General features: G+C 51.5%; 1 protein-coding gene across 1 annotated transcript in view; it reads left to right on the plus strand.

Moving 5' to 3' along the window:
• Positions 1-214: 214 nt before the first annotated feature.
• The window catches only part of LRP4 (LDL receptor related protein 4), a gene marked incomplete at both ends in the record, with an annotated part of 49,806 nt that continues 27,084 nt past the window's right edge, over positions 215-22,936 (plus strand). Inside the window, 16 exons of the mRNA XM_079708402.1 lie at positions 215-266; positions 13,309-13,455; positions 14,610-14,726; positions 15,188-15,301; positions 15,660-15,776; positions 16,113-16,241; positions 16,478-16,597; positions 17,000-17,125; positions 17,742-17,867; positions 18,058-18,192; positions 18,542-18,667; positions 18,986-19,216; positions 20,062-20,218; positions 21,854-22,071; positions 22,232-22,408; positions 22,800-22,922. Of these exons, the coding sequence (XP_079564528.1) occupies positions 215-266; positions 13,309-13,455; positions 14,610-14,726; positions 15,188-15,301; positions 15,660-15,776; positions 16,113-16,241; positions 16,478-16,597; positions 17,000-17,125; positions 17,742-17,867; positions 18,058-18,192; positions 18,542-18,667; positions 18,986-19,216; positions 20,062-20,218; positions 21,854-22,071; positions 22,232-22,408; positions 22,800-22,922 (2,215 nt within the window). The remainder of the gene's footprint in view (positions 267-13,308; positions 13,456-14,609; positions 14,727-15,187; positions 15,302-15,659; positions 15,777-16,112; positions 16,242-16,477; positions 16,598-16,999; positions 17,126-17,741; positions 17,868-18,057; positions 18,193-18,541; positions 18,668-18,985; positions 19,217-20,061; positions 20,219-21,853; positions 22,072-22,231; positions 22,409-22,799; positions 22,923-22,936) is intronic.

Genomic DNA, 22,936 nt, shown 5'->3' on the forward strand with positions numbered 1-22,936 from the left:
CGGCCCGGGACACCCCCTCCGGATCCACTGGTGAGGCGGCTTCGGCTTCGGCAGCACTGGAGGCGGCAGCGGCCGGAGGGCGACTTGCGGGGCGCGCCCGCCACCGTGGACCGGGACGCTTCACCTAGGGGACCCTCCGTCGACACCCTCCGCCGCGCCGTCCCGCAGGAGCCGGCGGGACCCCCGGCCGGCAGGGAGCGCCGGCGGCGGCACCATGAGGCGGCCGTGGGGCGCGCTGCTGCTTGGCGCCCTGCTCTGCGCGCACGGTAAGCGGCGCCGCCGCGCCTACGCCGACCGGCCCAGCGGGAAAGTTTTTCCCTGGGTCCGGCCGCTGCAGGACTCACCTCCCGAGGGCGGGACGGCGCAGGCTGGGGCCTGGGACCCCTCGCCCTCACTCCAAGCAGCAGCCCAGAGATTGTGTTCCGGGGAGGGTACCGGGAGCTCCCCCAACTCCTCCAGTCCGAGACGGGGCAGCGGTGGAGGAGCTCCCCGGGCTCGGGTCTGGGCCAGGCTGGGGGGAAGGTCCGAGGCGCTCGCTCGCCTTCCCTCGCTGCTCTTTGGAGAGCTGGGGTGCTTCCCTTTTCAGGTTCAGACAGGGTCTCTGTGTCCTTGGTGCGAATGAATGTGGGCGAAGAAAGGGAGGCGGGGAAGGATGGTCGCTAAACCATAAATTGTAAATAGCCCTGTTTTCAGGGGCTGGGGGTCTCGGGCGGATTGCGGAGAGGCTCCAGAGGAATCTGAATACTTGAGCTCTGGGGATTCCTCCACTCGAGGAACAGTTCATCGGGCTCTGGACCATGCTCCCGCCGAGGGTCCTTGGGCACTGCCTGCTCGCAGCATCTTCACTTAGTGGCGTTTTGGGTTCCCTCTCCTGGTTGTGACCAATCAGCTTCCTGCCCTGGATCCTTCCCGGAGGGGGGGAGGGGGAAACAGGGTTGGAAAAGGGGCAGAGGAGGGACATAGGGAAGAAACTGCTGGAAGGCTCCCGCAGATCCGCCCTGGCCGGGATAGCTGGGCGGGTATCGCCGAACCTCAGAAGGCAGCCTCCCGGCCCTCGCGGTGGCCCTCGGGGAAGCTGGAGGGATGGCAGCAGGACGGCTGCTTCATCTGCTCCTTATTAATTACTTGTTTGGTGCCGGTACGCAACTGGTGTGTGTGATTAGGGCTCCAGTGGAATCTGTTTCTCCGCAGCCGGCTAGGACCGTGGGTGCACCCCGTGATTTAGCAGCTGCCTCTAGTTTGTGCCCAAAGATCAAAGAACTTTGATCTTTGAATCCCAACCCTATTCACCCACCGCTGTTCAGCCGGGGGAGATCCGAATCTTCCCATTTTCCCCGCTGCCGGGATGAGGCGGTGGGGTTCCGAATAATGGGGTCTGTAGACCACGGCCTTGCGCCAGTTCTTTAACGTAAAGGGAGCTCGTGTGGAAATAATGCAGATTTCGGAACTTGCCTGGCAGGGCGTGGAGATGCCTGAGCACTTGTTTTAAAGGTGTTTACCTCCCAAATACAAAACAGAGATCTCTTGTCTGGTATTTAAACTACCCGTGGGTTTTAAATGACTTTTTCCATGCCCACTCTAACCCGACCGAGCTCTTAACTCTTCCTCTCGGAGGAGTAGCCTGGCCGACCCACGTTCCTCTTTGCACTGTGCTCTCCCCCTCCCGAGCTCTCTCCTAGAAGGTTATTTGCAGCCTCTCTGGCGTGTCGGGACAGCGGCCCTACTGGGGTAGGAATGTAGCTGCTCTTCCCACCGCATGGGCCCCTTAAAGGGACAGCTATGCTTTTTGGGGGCTTTTCCCCTTCGGGCTGCAAGGGAGGAGGATGGAACTTTCCTCTCGGCCCCCTGGAGGAAGTTTTGAAAAAGATCAAGGGAAATGGCACGGCACTGAAAAAAAAAAAAAAAAAAAAAAAGGGCTAAAACGGATACCAACAAAGCCAGAAAGGAGATTGTCGCCTTCTGCCCTAGGGAAAGGGGAGCTGGAAGGTTCCGGGCTGAGACTGGCCAAGACGATTTTATCGCTCCAGAGCTGTCAAAATTGCCTACACTACATCTGCATTGAGAACGGGGGTAGAAAATTGTGTATATTTTATACTTCACAGAAGAAGGATGGGAGGGTTCTGGGTAACTATTTGGGTTCTTTTTAAGGACAAAATATTTAATGGAAACTTCTAAGCATGGGAGGCTTTCTGTGCATATGAATAAGGACACTCCGTGGCACCAAGATCTAAACTTTGCCTGGCCTGATACTGAGCCATCCTCAGAGGCTTGGAGGGGACAGATTCATGGTTCATCAACCAGTGAGACTGAGCAGTCGCTCAACCAAAAATATCACCACAAGGATCCCGCACTATGTTCCAGGGGCTCAGGGAGAAGACAGTGTGTCATAGTAGATCAGGTAGGCAGATCTGACCTCCACTAGGAGTGAATTCAAGACAGTAAGATATAAGGTGCTTATTTGGTTGCTGCTAGTACTTGGGGCTTTTCCTAGAGCCTGTGGGATTGGCTGGAGCCTATATAATACTCCAACCTTAAAGATTTTGGAAGGGAACTTGATTGCTGGTAATAGCCCTGGGTATCTTCCTATTGAGGGTTGACGTGAGGCCTCAGACAATCCACCACCATTTGAAGAGTGGAAACTCTGTTTGTCTTGGAGATCTCTTCCAGGTAAGCTTTGGTAGATAGAGGGTTATTTCTGAGGATGAGTGCAAATGAGTGGAGCTGAGACAGGTTTCTTTTCCATCTGGTGTTGTCATGGTGCTTGGTTGACCTTGTCCCTGATCTTACTGGACTTGTGAAAGATGCTTGGCTTGTCACTGACTTTGGATTTCCTCTTCTGTCCCCTGCTGCATATCAGATTACATCTTTGGGACTGGCACATGGTATTAAGAATGACAGGTGCAAGGGAACTGAGTATGACCATGTCTGATACAGAGCACGTTGGGCATGTCCATTTTCTGGGCCAGCAGAGAACACAGGAAATCACAGAGGACAGGATATTTGACAGGTCTTTCTCATTCTTTCTACGGATTGACTGCTAATCCTGATCCCTAAGAAGAAGGAAAATGGGAGAGACTGGCTATGTTGCTTCTCCTTTGAAGAGAAGATTCATCCTAGGGGCCTCCAAAATAGGAACAGAATTTTGGAGACTACTTTAAAAAGTAGTCTTGTCTTTTTTTGTGATTGGACACATCTCATAATTTCGAGACAGTTCCATGCCCATGGCCGACTAGGTCTGTTAGCCTGTTCCAGCCACAGTCTCTACACTCTTGACGCAGTTTAGCCATGAGTTTTGTCACAGTTGCCTGGACATGGGGCATCTGGCCCCAGACTGTGTCTGGATTACCATCTCAACTTCAGCATTGGAAGACCTTTTCCCCTTCTCAGCCTGGTGGGATTCAATATCCCAGGAAAGCCTTCATGCCGACTGATTGGCTGGCAGAGCCAGGCTTTGGCCCTATAAATAGCTCTGATGAATGCCTGTACTTGCCTCTCTCCTTCCAGCTTCGAGCTGACAGTGTCATTCCTTCTCCCCAGCACACTCAGGAGCATTCCCTAAACTGGGCTCTGCACCCATTCATTTGTTCATTCATTCCCCAGACACATATTTGTCAAGTGCTAATCTAATCACTGCATACATAGCTCTGTGATCAAGAAGCAGAGGCAGGCCTGGGTTTGAATCTTGGCTTCGCCACATCTTCGTGACCCTGTACAAAACACTTTATCACCCTGAACTTTGGGGTTCATATCTGTAAGTGGGGGGCGGGGGTGGAGAAGTAATAAATTATCATGTGAGGATATTGTAAAAATTAAATGAAATAATAGTATGTTCAAACCATTCAGCACAGAATCTGACAACTACTCTGTTACCATAGGTCTGGGTAAATGTTAGTTGTTTGTTAGCATGCTTGCAGAAGTGGATTAGAGACGGTTCTTGCCTTTGGACTATGGGAACCAGACAACTGTAGTTATACTATACTACAGTGTCATGTGCTAAAATGGAGGCTCAGCCCTTCATTCACTTCAGCTGGTTTTTTGCTTTCTTTTTTTTAAAGATCTTGCCCTATCTTTTCCCCCTTGAAAACCTAATGAAACCTAAGCATATTTCCCTCCTGTCCACACTTCAAAAAAGAGATCTATTAAGCGATACCATGAGTCTAGGGGGCCCACTCTGCCTTAGTTCTCCTGGGAGAGGGCCTGGGATGTGGGGCTTTCCTCTGAGAGCTTCCCTGTTAAAAGCCCTGTGGTCAGGGATGCAGCCAGGCATCTCACCCTAAGGTTGCTGTGACCCGGGGTGAGAGGTGCTGGCTGAGGTCTCTTGTAGCTGGAACAGTTTAGAATTCCAAGCTCTCCCTCCCGCTGGCCTGGGAAAGGAGTCAGGCCCCAGAGCTCATAAGATAGTAATTGCCCCAATTTGGGGGCCGGGCGTTGTGGAGCTGCCTTCCTTCATGACTACTGTCTTCAATCAGGAATCCTGTCAGCGTGCAAGGATAATTGATTCAGGTCTCAAGCCCACGACTCGCTCCTCCCTCCCCCCTGCCCAGCCCCCAGCTCCTCCACCCCCAAGTTTGACCCCTGTTGTCTCTTTGTTTCTTCCATTTAAGTTGGTGCCAGAGATGTGATGGTTTTGGGGGCTGCAGAAAGTTGACCATAACCAAGAGCAGCCGTTCAAAAGAGCTGATTCTCTAGCTTTCCTGGCTGTCGTTTGACTCCATTTTCTGTTCTGCATTTTTTATTTAGCAAGAAGCAAATATCCTTGGTGCCCTTGGGCACCTCTTACGCCCTTCTGAGCAAACTTTATTCTTTCATGGCACGTAGGCATTCCCATCCTTGCTCACAGCTGAGTGGATTGCCTGCAAGCTTCCCTAATGCTCTGCTCTCCTGCCCATTCAGGTTAGAGTGAGAAGGGGAAGGGCGCTGCCTGAGCCCCAGCTGGGAGAAGCCTTGCCGGGGACTCGGGACTCGCTGCAAGCCCGGACATGGCCTACAGGAGCTCCCCCCTCACCTCTGTGCTGAGCCAGGGAGGATTGGAGTTTCGAGCAAAGCCGGAAACAAAAGACTGGGAGCAAACCTCCCATCTGGCTGAGAGGCAGCACAAAGGTGCTGCTGCATAATTTATCACCGGAGGTTTTCTGGGGCCGGGAAGCTCCTGGCTCCAGGCAGCACCTTTTTGGAGGAGAGGGTCCCTTCCCCTGTCCCATCTGGGTGTAGGGCCAGGCAGGTACAGATGAGGGTATTGGGAGAAACACCTGATTAGCACGTGAAATAAAGAAGCTTTGAGGTCGGAAGCACCTCCAGTGATCTCTCCCCGCTCAGCAGCTCCACTTCCTGCCTGGCCTGCAGGGCAGGGGTGGGGGGTGGGGGAATGCTCCAAATGTTCCCTTCGTTGGCTCCAGCCTTGGGAACCTGACTGTCACCGTGGCATGGATGAGGACAAGAGATAGTTTCTCTGTTGGGGACTACAGCCTTCTGGAAACCAAATACAGATGCCAGGTTCTAATATCCATAAGCCTAGCAAATAAGAAAGGGGAGTTGCCTCCTTTTTCCACTCCCCTGCCACACTCACTGGCAGTTTAAATGAGAAATTTCAACCACAGGTTCAGAGAAGCAGTAAAAGTGAATGACTTTAAAATATACCTCCCCCAAATGAGAATTTTTGCTCCTCTGGGAGTGATCTCTGGTGACCATTTTTGCCCAAGAAGCTGGGGACATGTGGTCTAAAAATTACAAATGTATTTCTGGGGCATTTAACATTTGTGAATCTTTTGCCTTATTGCTGGCACTCAAAGTGTTAGCGTGTTTTATCACATTTACTCCTCACCATATCCTTATAAGGTAGATTCTGTTAGATTCCTGTCTTACAGATGGGAAACTAAGACTTAGGCCATTTGCTGTCACACAGTTAATGAGTAACTGACCTAGGATTTGAACCCAGAGCCTAAGCTGTTAACTCTCTAATCCATACTACCTCTTAGAATAGAATCTTTTGTATCTAAGCTATACCGGAATGTCTTGGTTAGGACTGTCTGTATTTCATCTTAGATTGCCCTCTCCTCTGTGTTTTCAGTCGTCATCTTCTCAGGGAATCCCAATGCATAAAGGATTACCTTTCAGGTGCTTCTTGATGGAGTGAGGCTTTAAAAAGCTCCCAGAGGGGGAGATATGGTTTGCTGCTCCCTGAAGCCACATGTTACTGTGCGGACCTTGGGTTTTGAGATGTAAGGGGAGAGGAAAGCAGTACTTTGAGCAGCCCCTCAGAGAGCACAGCCACATTCAATCCCTGTTGGGTTTGTGAAATCTGTTGACTAAGCTTCTAGTCAGGGTAAGAAGCCTGTATGGCGATGTAGCTCCATTACTGGGTTGAGAGAGAGGACACAGATGAAGATTATGGGGTTAAGAGGAACAACAACAACAACAAAAATAATAGCTGCTTATGTATAATAGCTACTTTATATGTATTATTTCATTTAAACCTCCCAGCAACCTTATGAAATAGGTACTATTATTACCCTCGATTCACAAAAAAGGAAACTAATCCGTTTCTAAATTGCTCTGTAATTTAGGTTCTAAATGCTCTTTTCTATGTTTGCCTCCTAGGAATTGGTTGATGATAAATTAGGTAAGGATAAAGGATACCATGTACTTCAAGCTCCCCCAGAGAAGGGCAGTAAAGCAGGACTCTTGCCACAAGACTCTCTCCCACCTCTTCCTGTGGTCACTCATGCCACCAACTTAACCCATGGGAACAGCACTGCAGCTTGGCGCACAGTTGGATTTTTAGACATCTCAAGCCCTGAAGTATTAGGGCTTAATCATGGGGTGGATGGATAAGACAGTCTGGGTGAGTCAAATTCTATAATAGCAATAGTAGGTGCTACCATTTATCAAGAGCTTAGTATATGCCAGGCATTATGCTAAGGGCTTTTTATGAATTAAGTAATTCAATTCTCATAACATCCATGGGAGGTAGGGGCTCTTATTATCCCAATTTTCCAGATGAAAAACTAAGGTGTAAAGAGATTATACCTGGTCCAATGGCCAGGAATTAGCTTAGTTTTGTTTCCATGTTCTTAACACTATGCTCTTCTGCCTCATAACTTTGGAAGCTGACCATTAAGGACTTCTTTTCTGTGTTTAAAAGTGGCAAGAGAAGGCTGACCTTGTTGGGACCGATAATCATGTGTCTTATGGTATCACTTTTGAGAGGGCCCACTAGGAGAAGACTTTATCAGATAGATTTTCAAACCAGGTAAGGCTGGGCTCTAGAGATCTAGGGACAGAAATAAGGAGAGTCACGGCATGTCAGTATCACAGCTTGATAATACAGCCAGTGAAAGGAACTCTTGTTGGAGAAAGGAGTGAACTTAAGCTGGATAGAACTAGGAAGCCACCTTAAAAAGAAGATTCCTGGGACTTCCCTGGTGGCGCAGTGGTTGAGAGTCCACCTGCCGATGCAGGGGACACGGGTTCGTGCCCCGGTCCGGGAAGATCCCACATGCCGCGGAGCAGCTGGGCCCGTGAGCCATGGCCGCTGAGCCTGCGCGTCCGGAGCCTGTGCTCCGCAACGGGAGAGGCCACAGCAGTGAGAGGCCCGCGTACCGCAAAAAAAAAAAAAAAAAAAGAAGAAGATTCCTGTTTTCTTGAGTATAGGGTAGGTAGGAAATAACCACTTTTATTTCTCATATTCTGGGCTTCTCTTTTTTTTTTTTTTTTTTTTTTTTTTTGCTGTACGCGGGCCTCTCACTGTTGTGGCCTCTCCCGTTGTGGAGCACAGGCTCCGGACGCGCAGGCCCAGCAGCCATGGCTCACGGGCCCAGCCAGTCCGCTGCATGTGGAATCTTCCCGGACCAGGGCACGAACCCGTGACCCCTGCATCGGCAGGCGGACTCCCAACCACTGCGCCACCAGGGAAGCCCTAGGCTTCTCTTTTCCTATGACTCCCAACTGTCACAAGATTCTAATGGAATGTGTCATTCATTCATTTTACAAACTTATATTGATCATCACTACATACCAGTCACTGAACTGTGCACTGAATACAAATACAAAGCTCTATATCATACAATTCCAACCATCAGGAGGCTTCTGGTCTAGTAAGTGAACAATGGTCCCACAGTGAGCTAAATGCTACCGCAAGAGGAGACACCAAGGGCCTCTGGGGGGCATACAGCAGGGGCTTTCAATTCAGCTGGGGCTTTGTGGGTCCAGATGGGGCAGCATCAGGAAGGGGTTCATGTCCTGGCCTCCTTCTCCTGCCAGCCATTTACCTTGTTTGGTATTGGTTCCAATGTTTTCTGTGCAAGCTCTGTCCTCTCAAACAGTGGCTGTATAGCTACCCGACTGCAGGTGTCTCTTGGGTGAGACTAGATCCATTTCCATGTGGCTTTTAGCTGCAACCCCTTTCAGTTATGTCAGTCTTGTCTCGCTGCATGGGCTTCCCTTTCAGTGAGAGACGCTTACTGAGTAAGCTGCCCAAGGAGCTGAAATCAGTGGATTGGTCCCTTGATTGGCCTGGATGTAGTTCAAAGTCATTCCAAATAACTTATCCTCATTAAATAAGGTTTATATATTCACCGTTGCTGCCAGTTGTTAGGAGAAGAGAAGAGAGCTTTGGTGTGTTATGAAAAAAAAACATCCTTCACTTATATGAGTGATGATTCCTCCCTTTCCCATTGTAATCCCTTCCACATTGGGGTAGCTGTCATATCCCAACACTCACAGAACAACCCTTAAGCCTTCTCATTTCTGGTTCAACTTGAAAAAGCTGCTCTGTAGCTGTGTATAGTCACTGTACACCTTGGGCCTCCAAGTGACAGGTGTGGTCCACTTTGAGCTGAGCTTTCTGTGGGGGTGGTGATTGGGAGCAGTGCCTCTTTTTTTTTTTTTTTTTTGCCTGTGCCTCGTGACTTGCGGGATTTTGGTTCCCCGACCAGGGATCAAATCCGGGCCCTCGGCAGTGAGAGCACAGAGTCCTAACCATTGGACAGCCAGGGAATTCCCAGCAGTGCCTCTCGAACTTGAGTGTGCATCAGTGGGAAGCTTTATTGAAAGTCCAGATTCTGAGATCATATTGAGAGAAGAATATTGGTCTAAGGGTCTGAATGGGGCTGCCATCCTGGCTCTCCTACTCACCCCATGACCTGGGCCAAAGTAGGTGATCTTACCAATTAAATGGGTAGTACTGCAACGATTAAATGAGAACACAAGTGTGTATGCAGAAGTAGCTTGCAAACTGTCAAGGAAAACTGCAAAACATAATCATTTGTTGTCTAAAGCCCTGCCCTTTTCTGGACCAACACAGTACCGAGGCACTCTTTCAAAGGGCTAGGGTTCCATACTCTCCTTGCTTCACTACTTTACCTTAGGGCAAGGGAAATTGGTCTTTAGCCTCAGCAGTAGCCAGAAGGAGAGGCCACTGCTTGAGATCCATAAACCCACTGCACATTTGCCAATCCAGAATGCAGAAAGAAGGACCCCAAAATCCCAGTGTTATAAATCCCCTTTTTTGATCTCAGGGTATTGGAAATTCTCATAATAGCAATGCCACTTATTAGGAGGCAGTATTCATGAAGAGGTTAAGAGCAGAGGATCTGGAATTGACCTGCCTGTGTGTGAATGCTGGCTCCAACCCTTAGTATCTGTGTGACCTGTCAACAGACTTCCCCTCCCTGTGTCTCAGTGTCCTCAACTGTAAGGTGGTGGTAATAATAACAGTGCCACTTCCCAGGGTTGTTGAGAGCATTCAATGATGTGGCATAAGAAAAGCACTTAGAAAAGTATTTGGAGGGCACATGGTAAGTACTCAGTAAATGATGGCTGTGTTTTTATGAAGCTTTTGCTGTGTGCCAGCCCTGCGCTAAGCAGTCTACATGGATTATTTAATTTAATCTTTACAAAACCCTTTGCGGTAGAACTGTTGTTATTCCCATTTTATGGATGAGGAAACTGAGGCTCAGAGGCATTAACTAACTTGCTCAAAGTTGTAGAGTTAGTGTAGAACCAGGACTTGAACTCCAGCCTCTCTGACTCAAGAATCTGTGTTCTCTCACATATTACACTGTGTCTGGTAGTGTAAGCAGATGGGCGTTTCCCTGCTTTCCTTCCGAAGAAAGCAGTGAGAAAGTGGTCAGATGGCTGAGATTTTGGTTAACCTCCCAGGAAGGCCCTGTGAGCACATTACCATGTATCCTAAAAGCTGGATAACTTGATGATCAGGGATAGTGAATACTTTGGGAGGAGGTCTTTTCCATGTTGAATTGCATTAGGTTGAAGGTTCCATGCCCTTTGAGGCCACGGATGCTTGCAGTGTGGCTGGCAAATAGCTTTCAAGGCCAGAAGCACAGCTGAGTGTTCTAACTGAACACTTCTTAAAATGAAGACCGCGTTTTGCCACCCGCAGTCATTTGTATCCTTTCTTCACTCACCATTCTTTTAGTTAAAAAGGGTTAAAAGCTGTCCTTTATGATCACAGCCAGGACTTGAGTGAAAAGGCAGAATTCCACCTCCCAGGATCCCAGAGGGGCAGCAGTTGTCCAGAAGAGCTGGAGTTTGGAGTATAATGTGTCTGTTTACTGTATGAACACCCAAGCCAAGAGTTTGCCTGTCGCCGGCTGCCTGACCTTCAGATGTTGCTCTGACATGCAGGAAGTCATGACTCTTCAGCAACTAACTTGATGCCCACTGGATGGAATGCTTTGTTCCTGAAATCTGCAGGGGAAGCTCAGGACTTCTGCTATCACTCAGCCAAAAGGGGGCCAGGGGGAGGCTAAAAAAAACCCTGAAGGCTCTTCTTTTACCTTCTGGATTCCTGTTGACTTGCATGCAGCCTAAAATGCTGCTGTCCTTGATCTCCTGATCCTGGTACTCAGGTTCTTAAAGTCAAGGCCTTTCAGAAAAAGCTAGCCCCCAAACCCTCATGCCCGCACACCCCCAGCATGCATTTATGGAGCATCCTTGGTGTTCCCAGGCAGGAGGTTAGCCTCTTTCACATTTATCTTCATGTCCAACCCTTGTGGCTTTTTTTACACACAAGGAAACAGGCTAAGGGGCTACGGGATTCGTACAAGGGGGCACAGCTGGTCAGTGGGACCCAGCTCGGTCCGCTCCAGGTCCAGTGCTTCCTCCTCCTCTCCCCGCAGTGCCCCCTCTTCCTCTCCATTCTTGTCACCCCCTTACCCTGATCTCCTCCTTGGTGAGGCCCCGCTCCCTGCTGTGCGTGGCTAGCAGCATTTCTCAACCTCCACTGACAATTTAGGCTGGATAACTTCTTTGTTGTGGGCTCCTGTCCTGTGCATTGTAGGATATTTAGCAGCATCTGTGGCTTTTATCCTCTAGATGCTGCCAGGACCACTAATCACAACCAAAAATGTCATCATCCATTGCCAAATGCCCCCCAATCTTCAACTGAGGCCAGTCTTCAATGAAGGAGAAAAATCATCCCTCATTAGGATGACTTTTAGCTTTATTCTTAGCCTTATTCTTCCTCTTCACCATTCTTCCCCGAGAAAGGGGTCAGCGTGTTGGTGGTGAGCCCCATGGCATGGAGTCCTCTGGAATACTTAGTCATTGCTCTTTTATCCCAGCCAGAGTTCCCTAAAGCAGTGCCCATATCTGTGATGAGCTGGTCAAACTTACAAAACTTCCTCAGGCTCTGGTGCCCAGGGTCTGAGTGAAAAAAGCCCTCATCCCTTCTCAGTGCTCTCAGAACAGGCCCAAGAGGATGGGGCTGGGTCTTCAGTGCTTCCCTGGGAAGAATCCCCTGTCCTGTACTTGCAGAGAGATCTGGAGAGACAGGAGTGCTGGGCTTGGAGTAGGGCCTTCCTATGAGGTATAGAGACGCTGCTCCTTTCAGATGGATTCCCGTGGCTTCTGCAGGAAATCCTGCATCTTTTCTAGGGCAGCTGATTCCCTTAGCATGTGGAGGGGGAGGGCAAGGCCTCAGCTGAAGATGGGGTGAAAGCTGTGGTCCTTCACTCCAGAAATGTACACTTCGCCTGTAGTTTCAGGGGTTCACAGATCCCAAAGGTTGGCCATCCCTCCCATCCATTTGCAGGTTAGGGACCCTTGCTTTATGCTTACACTTATCCTTGGGGTTGAAGTGGAGAGGGAGGGGTCTAGGGCTCCCCCTTTGCTTTTGGTGGGAATAACAGTCCACCCTTTCATTCTGGGCCCTAAACCCTAAGCTGGCTCGAGTAATATAATGCAAGGTGAGGATGTAGTCAAGGAGATGAGCCGAGAGAGAAGCTGGGCCCTGTAAATAAGAAAGGAAGTGGGGTGGCAATTCGGGAGCTGCCTCCTTCCCTGTTCCAGCCCAGCCTGAAGGCAGGGCCCAGCTGAGGGGAGGAAAGGGAGAAGAAAGCAAGCGGAGGAGATGAGCAAGGGAGAGGTGACCCCCTTCTTTCTCAGCTGCAGCAGCCCAGCGGGTTAGATGAATGCTGGGAGGGGGGAGAGTGACCCTGGCAGAGCCCTTTGTTCCAGCTGAGGCTGGAGCGGGGGCACCGAGCCATTCACACGCCATCCCAGGGCATCCTGCTGGGCACGCTGGGGAGGGGGCACAGCAGCCGGTCATGGGACTTGGCCAGGCAGATAGCTGGATGCTCAATACGGAAGCCCAGCTGCGTGCTGCGGAGGCTGTGGGAGGGGCTGCTCCTGCCATCCTTCCTCCAGGCTGTGGCCAGTCCCGCAGACCGGAAGGCCCTGACTGGTCCCAGTCGCTCTGCCCTGAGGCAGCCTGGTTTCCCGGTCCCGCTTCTCCTGGTCACCCCCCTTAAAGCGAGTTCTGACTTGGGGACTCACAGCAGTGCCTGTTGCTCCCTGCTCCCTCGTGTGATTTCTTATCCCTAAAGGGGCTCCAGCATTTTAATTCCACTCTTATTTCTTGTTCTCCCCGGCCAACGTCCTGGTCCTGGATAGAGGCAAAAGCATCCATAACTCCACCTAGTTTTGGAGGGAAGGATATGGAAACCTTTCTGCATCGCCCATGCTGCCCCCGGCTCCCCTTCCTCAAGACCACCAGCCCTCTAGGGGGCATCATTTGTCCCTGGGCCTTTGGGGGTGTGTGCAAAAAAACCCTGTCATAGAAGGGACACTGGACTGTTTGTGAGCCCAGAGTCAGAGGGTATCTTCTTGACCATTTGTGCCTTGGAGGAGGGGGAAGGCATGATTACATGGTCCACACCTCCCTGCAGCATCACTGTGGCCTCCTGGGTGACGGTGCTCCTAGACTTGGCTCCTCTACCTTGCCCCCCTGGAATGGGCTTTGGTTGGGTGGGAGTTGAGCCTTCACTGGTTCCTCTTCCCTCTGCCCAGGCCTAGCCAGCAGCCCCGAGTGTGTTTGTGGTCGGAGCCACTTCACGTGTGCAGTGAGTGCCCTCGGCGAGTGTACCTGCATCCCCGCCCAGTGGCAATGTGATGGAGACAACGACTGCGGGGACCACAGCGATGAGGACGGATGTAGTAAGAGCCTCCCCACGGGATGCTGGGCGGTGGTAGAAGGTGTGAGGGAGCAAGGACAGGTGTGATGGTGTGTTCTGTGCATCAGCTGTGCCAGACTCAGAGCTGGACTCTCTCGAGGGTGACAGATATTAACAGATGGGTGGTTTCTTCACAATATATATGGCTTCAGCCCTCCCGTATTTCCCATATCGCCATGCACGTATGGCCAATAAAACAAACTTTGAAACAAGTACAGGAGAAAACATTTGAAATTACAGGTGGTCTCTTTAATTAAATAGATCTCTCTGTATTTATGTGAATATGTGTATCTGTATTGCATATTTGTGCATTTTAAAATGTGCATACTATACGTGGATGCCGAGTATTTCTGTGTTTCTTATGTTGGTATTCTGTGTAATCACACCTTTTCAAATAACATAAACTTTGTAAGAAATCACATATTCTCATTAAATCTCACCTTTCCCCTAGTGTAGTAACATGCACAACAGGCTAGGGTATCCTTTCTTGGATATGTAGCAGTATTACTCCGGAGCCAGTTACTTGTCTGGATTCAGGGGTGCAGTCTCCACCCTGCAGCACCTATATCTGAGGGAGGCTAATTAGTCTCATAAGATTGAAGCTACAGCCTGGACCTCATTAACCCTAACCAGTTTAGCTAATTGTGATGATGGTAAATGGCTCACTTTCATGTAGCACTTTGGAGGTCTCAAAAGACCTCACTGAGTCAATTATAATTGTCCCCATTGTACAGTCAAAGAACCTGTAGCTCAGAGAGGGTAACTGGCTTGTGTGATAAGTGATGAGTTCTCGAACTTGAAATTGAGCCCAGGTGTGTCAATCCTCATTTAATAAGAGGAAATGGGGAAAAATACTTTTGTTGTCTTTTCATGTTTTCCTTAACTGCTTTCCTAGTGGTTTTGAGCTCCTTGGGCTCTTCTGCCTTCTGAATCCCTGACCACCACTCCCTGAGAAAACTCTGGCTTCTTAACTGCTGTTTCTGCTTGGTTCTCCATCAGCTAGGGGCAGGCGTAGGAGTCTGTGAGGAAGGACTGTAATTCCGACAGGGAGTTAGCAAAGGATTTCTGGCCGGGTTGAGCCTGCCTGAGTAAGTGCACCAGACTGACCCTCGTTTCCCTTCTTTTGCCGGGACTCAGTGCTACCCACCTGCTCCCCTCTTGACTTTCACTGTGACAATGGCAAGTGCATCCGCCGCTCCTGGGTGTGTGACGGGGACAACGACTGTGAGGACGACTCGGACGAGCAGGACTGTCGTGAGTGCTGGCGGGGCTGGGCAGGTTCCATCCAGCTCTGCTGGGAAACAATTTTCAATCAGAGAATGATGCCACAGGGGCTTCCCTGGCAGTCCAGAGGTAGATACTTGGCCTTCCAATGCAGGGGGTACAGGTTCAATCCCTGGTCGGGGAGCTAAGATCCCACATGCCTCGCGGCCAAAAAAACCAAAACATAAAACAGAAGCAGTATTGCAACAAATTCAATAAAGACTTAAAAAAAAGAAAAGAAAGAAAAAGAAAATGATGCCTCAGCCCGTGGTCTTTGGCTCTTGTCCTTCCACCTCTTCTCTTGGTCAGATAAGCCCCCGGAGACAGCCTCCTCCTAGGCTCCCTTGGGAAGCATCAGAGCTGCTTGGCTGCTCTGCTCTGCAAGGCTTTCTGCTGGGCTCCCGGGCGCTGGCCCCACTGCCTGTAGCAGCCTGACTGCTCTGTGCCCACAGCCCCACGGGAGTGTGAGGAAGATGAGTTCCCCTGCCAGAACGGCTACTGCATCCGGAGCCTGTGGCACTGCGATGGTGACAACGACTGTGGTGACAACAGCGATGAGCAGTGTGGTGAGCGGTGCTCTGGGGAGGCAGGCGGGGTGGCCGGTGGATGGCATGGCCATGGGGGGAAAGAGCAGCAGGGGCTCTAGCACTGCCCGAACCTTGAACTGCCCAGGTGCCCGGAGCAGCTGGAGGAGAGCAGGAGGGGCAGAGCAGCCAGACGCCCCAGGAACCACAGAACAGGAGCCTGAGGCCCAATCTCTCCAGGGCTTCGGCTTTCCCCTCGGGAGTCTGCACCGAACCTGTGGTGTCTTGCAGGGCCTGGGTCAGACTCCCAGGGGCAGTGAGGATGGGCGTCAGGGAGGATTGCAGGAGGGTTGCCGGTGGGGCTCCTGCAGGATTTTGTCGTCCCATTGCGTCCCCCCAGACATGCGCAAGTGCTCCGACAAGGAATTCCGCTGCAGTGATGGAAGCTGTATCGCTGAGCACTGGTACTGCGATGGCGACACTGACTGCAAAGATGGCTCTGATGAGGAGAACTGTCGTGAGTGGCCCCAGAACTCAGGCTCTTGGGCTGGCATGGGGCAGAGAGCTCCAACCCCGTGGGCTGAGGGCCAGGCTGAGGAGTGCATGGACAGTGGGCAAGGAGGGTGGGTTCTTAAGAAGCGGCTCCTCCTAGGTTGAGCCAGGGAGGGAACAGGTTCCCCAGGTGGGAAGGGAGGTCTCCCTTTGGTCCACCAGAATATGGGAGTCTGTAAGAGCCATCCCAAATGAAACCTGGTTTCTTTGTCTCAGCATCTTGCTGCTTTGAGGAGTCAGGGCCCCTCTCCTCTGTCCAGGACTGAGCGTATTCCCCTCCCCGCCCCTGCCCTCCTTCCAGCCTCGGCAGTGCCAGTGCCCCCCTGCAACCTGGAGGAGTTCCAGTGTGCCTACGGCCGCTGCATCCTCGATATCTACCACTGCGATGGCGATGATGACTGCGGAGACTGGTCGGACGAGTCTGACTGCTGTGAGTGCTCTGGCCAGCTGGGTGGGGGAGGGGAGGCCAGGCTGGGAGGAACTCCTGGGGTGGCGAGGCACAGGTGCCACCTGGGTCAGGAGCTCAGGGGACAAGCTTTTGGATTCCCTGGTCCCTACTGAGCAAAGATAGAAGGGCCTGGGTGCTGGGGCTGTGGCTTTCTGGTCTGCCATGGGACACTGGGTGCAGGGACTAGCTAGAGACAGAAGCCTATCGTGTTTCCGCAGCCTCCCACCAGCCCTGCCGCTCTGGGGAGTTCATGTGTGACAGTGGCCTGTGCATAAACGCAGGCTGGCGCTGTGATGGCGACGCGGACTGTGATGACCAATCTGATGAACGCAACTGCAGTGAGTGGGGGGCGGTGCCAAAGGCCTGGGCTGGAAGTAGAGAGAGGCCACCACCGGTAAAGCTTGAAGACAGTTAGTACAGGACCACCATGTACAGTCGTGTAGGTTGGGCATGGCCCAGAGGTGCTAGGTGCAAAGGATGCCAGTCCCACAGTAGACATATCTTCCATAATTCTATAGATTTATATAGTCATCATGGTGTTTTTCCAGCAGATGGCAGCAAAGTGTCTTGAGGAAAAGGCACCTTTTTCCAATTCCCACAGAGATGCCTTATAGACCAGCTGTGACACTGGTGTCAAGAAGAGTGGCGTGGGTGCTGGCATAAAGCGCATTTTGGGGTGTCAGGGTGGTGCTTTGGGCTGAAGTGGGGCCCGGCTTTCATTAGACATTTGCTTTGCCCAGCCACCTCGATATGTACGGCGGAACAGTTCCGCTGTCGGTCAGGCCGCTGCGTCCGTCTGTCCTGGCGTTGTGATGGGGAGGACGACTGTGCGGACAACAGCGATGAAGAGAACTGTGAGAACACAGGTAGAGTCTCCCAGGGGTACCCCAGGCCCGTTAACCCATAGGTGGGTTGGAGGATAGGGGTGGGAAGAGCATGTTATTGCTGCCTTTCCAGTTGGGCCAAGGTGATGCTTCAGTCAGATCTTGCCCATGGCCTGGAGTTTTCCTCCTCTTCTCAGTTACCAGTGTCAAATCCAGGTGCATCTGTTGACCTGCAGCCTCATGGCCTGGAACACAGTATCAGGGCTGGGAGTTTCAATGGCCTCTCACATCCTAACTCACACATGGCCGGTGCCTGGTGCCCTGGCCTCGTGAGCAAGGACTGCTCTCTGGCTGACAGCCCCCACGCCCCCTCCCCTAGCCACACCGGTGCCGGACACATGGATGTGCTCTCTCATTCTGTCCCACACCCCTCACCATCCCACTGCGGTGTCCTGGGGAGAAAACACATGCAGACATTCAGCCAGCCCTGTCTGAGCTGTTTCCTGCCTTGGACCCCGACCCTCCCACCTTGAGTCTCATCTGTCTCCAGCTCACCCTAGAAAATGACAGGCTCCCATCCTTTTGCTGACCCAAGCCCTGCCCTGATGTGACCTGGGTCTCCCTCCCTCCCTCCCCATTTTCCTCCTTCCCTCTCCAGGAAGCCCCCACTGTGCCTCGGACCAGTTCCTGTGTTGGAATGGGCGCTGCATCGGGCAGAGGAAGCTGTGCAATGGGGTCAATGACTGTGGGGACAGCAGCGACGAAAGCCCACAGCAGAGCTGCCGTGAGTGTCCCCCCTGGGCACGCCCACCTGTGGTTTGTGGCTGAGCCCCGCCCATACGCTTCAAAGAGAAGCCTCCCCAGAGACTCTTGCAGCCTCAGGTGCTGTTCTTCGTGGTCCAGGTGGAATGCCAAGTTGGCTGTCTGGGGGAGGATTCTGGGCTCAACTCCCATCTCTGGCTTGGCTGGCACAGGGCCCCGGACGGGTGAGGAGAACTGCAGTGTGAACAATGGTGGCTGCACCCAGAAGTGCCAGATGGTGCGGGGGGCAGTGCAGTGTACCTGCCACACAGGCTACCGGCTCATCGAGGACGGACGCACGTGCCAGGGTGAGCTGGGGCCTGGGTGGGAGCAGGGCCAGGCAGCTGTGTTTCCGATGGGTCAGGCATTTGATGGGTGTAACCTTATATCATGACCACAATAGCCCTGGGAGGTAGGGATTGTTATCCCTCCCATTTCAAAGGTGGGGGAACGGAAGCTCGGAGAGGTAAGTTAGCAGAGTTGGGATTCCAGCCCAGCTTGGAGTGAACTCGAAGCCCTTGACCACTTGTTATATGGTCTTCCCACTAGGCCTGGAAAGTAGATGGGTCTGTAGGCAGGGAAGCAGCTCATCAGCTGGGCAGTTGGGGTGGGAGGATGGCAGAACAGAGATCTCCTGACCACGTCCCGTCCTCACAGATGTGAATGAATGTGCCGAGGAGGGGTACTGTAGCCAGGGCTGCACCAACAGCGAGGGGGCTTTCCAGTGCTGGTGCGAAGCAGGCTACGAGCTCCGGCCTGACCGGCGCAGCTGCAAGGCTCTGGGTAAGGGGTGTTGGCATTTGGCTGGGTGGGCAGAGGACTGAACCTGGCAGCCAGGTGCTCCGGTGCTTGGAGATTTGCCGAGAGTTAGCTGTTTCCATCGCAGTAAAATGGAGCTATGAATTGCATCCTGAGCCCCAAGCAAAACCCCGCTGGGGTGGGATGTGTACTTTGCAGGCTCCCACCCTTCTAGCACTGATGCTAACAGCTTGGGACGTGCCCTAGCGGGCTAGGGGCCCCCTGGAGCTGGGGGTGCACGCTGATGTTGCCAGGGGCAGCTCTGGAGCCTGGCGGGGGCCCCATTTCTATGCCACGTCCCAGGGCCGGAGCCTGTGCTACTGTTCGCCAACCGCATCGACATCCGGCAGGTGCTGCCGCACCGCTCTGAGTACACACTGCTGCTCAACAACCTGGAAAACGCCATCGCCCTCGACTTCCACCACCGGCGTGAGCTTGTCTTCTGGTCCGATGTCACCCTGGACCGGATCCTCCGCGCCAACCTCAATGGCAGCAATGTGGAAGAGGTTGTGTCTACAGGGCTAGAGAGCCCAGGTAGGGAACGAGGCCCCATGGGGAGGGGCAGGGCCACACCACGTGCAGAGCCATCGAGGGAGAAACAGGCGAGTGGCTACAAACCTTAGGCAGCGGAACATCTTCTCGCAGTGAAATCTTGGATGGAACTCTAATATGGAAAACATTCATTAGTCTACATTCATTTTATAGGTTCAGGTTTATAACATTTGCTGGTCGTAAAGCAAACATGAGCTCAATCAGCAAGAGTAATGAGACCGTTCTGATGAATGGAACCATCTGAAATCAGATTTGTGGATGACCCTAACAATTCTCTATCAGCCTTGCATCCAGTTAAATTCTGACTTTTGTTTTCATTGCTTAGTATTAGGAATATTCTGATCAACCCAGATAAATATATCCAAATGTTTGCAGGTTAGAAAAACAATAGCTCACTTTGCAATCTCAGGCCATTCTACAAGCAAGGGAAGTGGGTTAGAGTTTGGTATTGAGCACATTTGACTCAAATGCTTATGGAACTTCTGATGTTCCTCTGCGAACCCCTGGGCCAGTGCAGTCGGGGACCCTGGGTGTGGGTCAGGGAGCCAGGATTCGTGAAGTGGAATGTGATCGGCTGCGAGGAGGAAATGCATGACCTTGAACAGTTACTTGACTTCTCTGTGCCTCAGTATCCTCACCTTCATGGGGATTATTATAGTACCTAGCTCACACAGCTGTTGTGATGATTAAATGAGTTAGTGTGTATAACATGGTTAGAAGAGTACCCGGCCCAAGAAACGGCTTCGTGTAAGAGCTGCCCTTGTTTCTATGGCACAGAGGAGCCTGGGCTGAACCCCTGACATTTTTCCATGGCCTCTTTCCACCAGGGGGCCTGGCTGTGGATTGGGTCCATGACAAACTCTACTGGACCGACTCGGGGACATCAAGGATTGAGGTGGCTAACCTGGACGGGGCCCACCGGAAGGTGCTGCTATGGCAGAACCTTGAGAAGCCCAGGGCCATTGCCTTGCACCCCATGGAGGGGTGAGTGAGCTGTGGCTCAAGCTCCCAGGTTCCTCATGCAACCTCCAGGGACAGTTCCCCCCCACCCCGCCGCCACCTGGGCCAGACTTTATTGGTAGGGGGTGGGGTGGGGGGCGGGCATCCTCACAGGGTGATGTTAATAGCCTTGGTTCTGCCCTCAGACACACCTGGATTTACAGCTGTTCAGTAATTGGCTGTGTGGCCTTGGGCTAATTAATCTCTCTATGCCTCCATTTTACTCATTTCTAAACTGGTGATCAGAAATATACCTACCTTAAAGCTGTGTGAAGATAAAAGATTGAATGAGATGATGCATTTTAAATGGCATAACACACATTATATAAGGGGCAGATGTTTGGTATTTTTGTTATTAGTTCATAGGGTTGAGCTAATTAATAAAAATTAATAGGGGGCTTCCCTGGTGGCACAGTGGTTGAGAATCTGCCTGCCAATGCAGGGGACACAGGTTCCATCCCTGGTCAGGGAACTAGATCCCACATGCATGCCGCAACTAAGAGTTTGCCTGCCACAACTAAGGAGCCCACCGGCTGCAAATAAAAAAAAAGCACGCATGCTGCAACTAAAGGAGCTGGCGAGCCGCAACTAAGACCTGGCACAACCAAAAAATAAATAAATAAATAAATAAATCAGAATAAAATAAAAAGAAAAACCTGGCAAAGTTGAAAGGCAAGAAGCTGGCATTACTTTAAAAATAAAATAAAAATTAATAATTTTATTATTAGAAGAAAGGTCTCCTGAAGTGGAAGTTCTTAGCCTCTGGCTTTTAAAAATTAAATGCAGGGACTTCCCTGGTGGTCCAGAGGTAAAGAATCCTCCTTCCAATGCAGGGGACGCAGGTTCGATCCCTGGTCAGGGAACTAAGATCCCACGTGCTGCGGGGCAGCCAAGCCCACACGCCACAGCTACTGAGCTTGCATGTCTCAACTAGAGAGCCCACGTGCCACAAACTACAGAGCCCACGAGCTCTGGAGCCCATGTGCCCTGGAGCCTGTGCGCCACCACTAGAGAAGAGAAAACCTGCACACCACAAGTAGGGAGAAGCCCGTGCGCCCAAACGAGCGCCACAACGAAGGCTCCCATGCGCTGCAATGAAGACCCCATGCAGCCAAATGAATAAATATTAAAAAGAAAAATTTAAGTGCAGTCAATCAAGGGGGGTGTCCTCTAAGATCCTACAGTTGCAGGTCAGCTGTTTTAGAAACACAGAGTGTGTGTGTGCGTGCACGTGCGCGTGTGTGAAATTACAAAAGGCAGTGGTAGACATTGTGACAGAAGAAAGTGCTTGTCCTAAGTCGTATCACACTAGTATATTGTCAGTTCTACAAGGTCAGGGTTTTTGTCTGTTTTGTTCACTGCTGCACTCCTAATACCCAAAATAGATATGCCCTGGTCATAGCAAGTACTCCAAAAATTTTTTTGTTAAATGAATACATGCCCTGTCTAGAGACATTTAAATTCAAATATTGAAAAAATGCTCTGCAGACCAAACAATGTATCTCCTAACAGTTGGAGTCACCTGGTTTAAATCAATAACAGCCCCCTCCCTGATTACTATCCTGGGTACTTACCCACCCTCTACTGCCTTCCTCACAATGTCCTTTTTTCTATTCCCAGTACCATTTACTGGACAGACTGGGGCAACACCCCCCGCATCGAGGCCTCCAGCATGGATGGCTCTGGACGCCGCGTCATCGCCGATACCCATCTCTTCTGGCCCAACGGCCTCACCATTGATTATGCCGGGCGTCGTATGTACTGGGTGGATGCTAAGCACCACGTCATCGAGAGGGCCAATCTGGACGGGAGTCACCGCAAGGCTGTCATTAGCCAGGGTGAGGCCCTCCCTTCACTCTCCTTTATCTCTTGTCCTACCTCCACCGTCCCAGCCCCCAGGAGCTTTGGCAGAGGGTGAGATTTGTACAGTTGCTGGGCCTGGGCCCAGGGTCCAGGCAGGCCATGTCTAGACTGAGGTCATCCTGGACTTTCCCCCAGGCCTCCCGCATCCCTTTGCAATCACCGTGTTTGAAGATAGCCTGTACTGGACAGACTGGCACACCAAGAGCATCAATAGTGCTAACAAATTTACCGGCAAGAACCAGGAGATCATTCGCAACAAACTGCACTTCCCCATGGACATCCACACCTTGCACCCCCAGCGCCAGCCTGCAGGTAAAAAACCACCCACCTGGTGGGCCTCCAATGCTTCTGAGAACCTTCCTTGCACCTGTCACAGTTGCCGTTGTTTCCCCGCGGGGAAATTTGAAATTAGCACTGATGTGGGCGAATCCCTCCCTCTGCTGGACATTTAGGGTAGTACAACGTTGAGACTCATGAAAGACTTTCCAATTTCACTGTCCCCATCTAATTCATGCAGATATTTCCTGTGTGTTAGATATTCACTCTGCTCACAGGTGGGGCAGATATAAAAAATAATAAGGCACAGTTCCTCCCTTGAGAGAACTCATACCCTTGCTAAACTTTCCACTACTCACTAGCCTTGGGACCGCTTCTCCCAACCTTTGGTCTTACCCGACCTTCTTGCTCTGGGCTTTTTGAGCAGGGAAAAACCGCTGTGGGGACAACAACGGAGGCTGCACCCACCTGTGTCTGCCCAGTGGACAGAACTACACCTGTGCCTGCCCCACTGGCTTCCGCAAGATCAGCAGCCACGCCTGCGCCCAGAGTAAGTGGGTCTAG

Source organism: Hyperoodon ampullatus, assembly GCF_949752795.1.
Source record: "Hyperoodon ampullatus genome assembly, chromosome: 7".
Lineage (NCBI taxonomy): Eukaryota > Metazoa > Chordata > Mammalia > Artiodactyla > Ziphiidae > Hyperoodon > Hyperoodon ampullatus.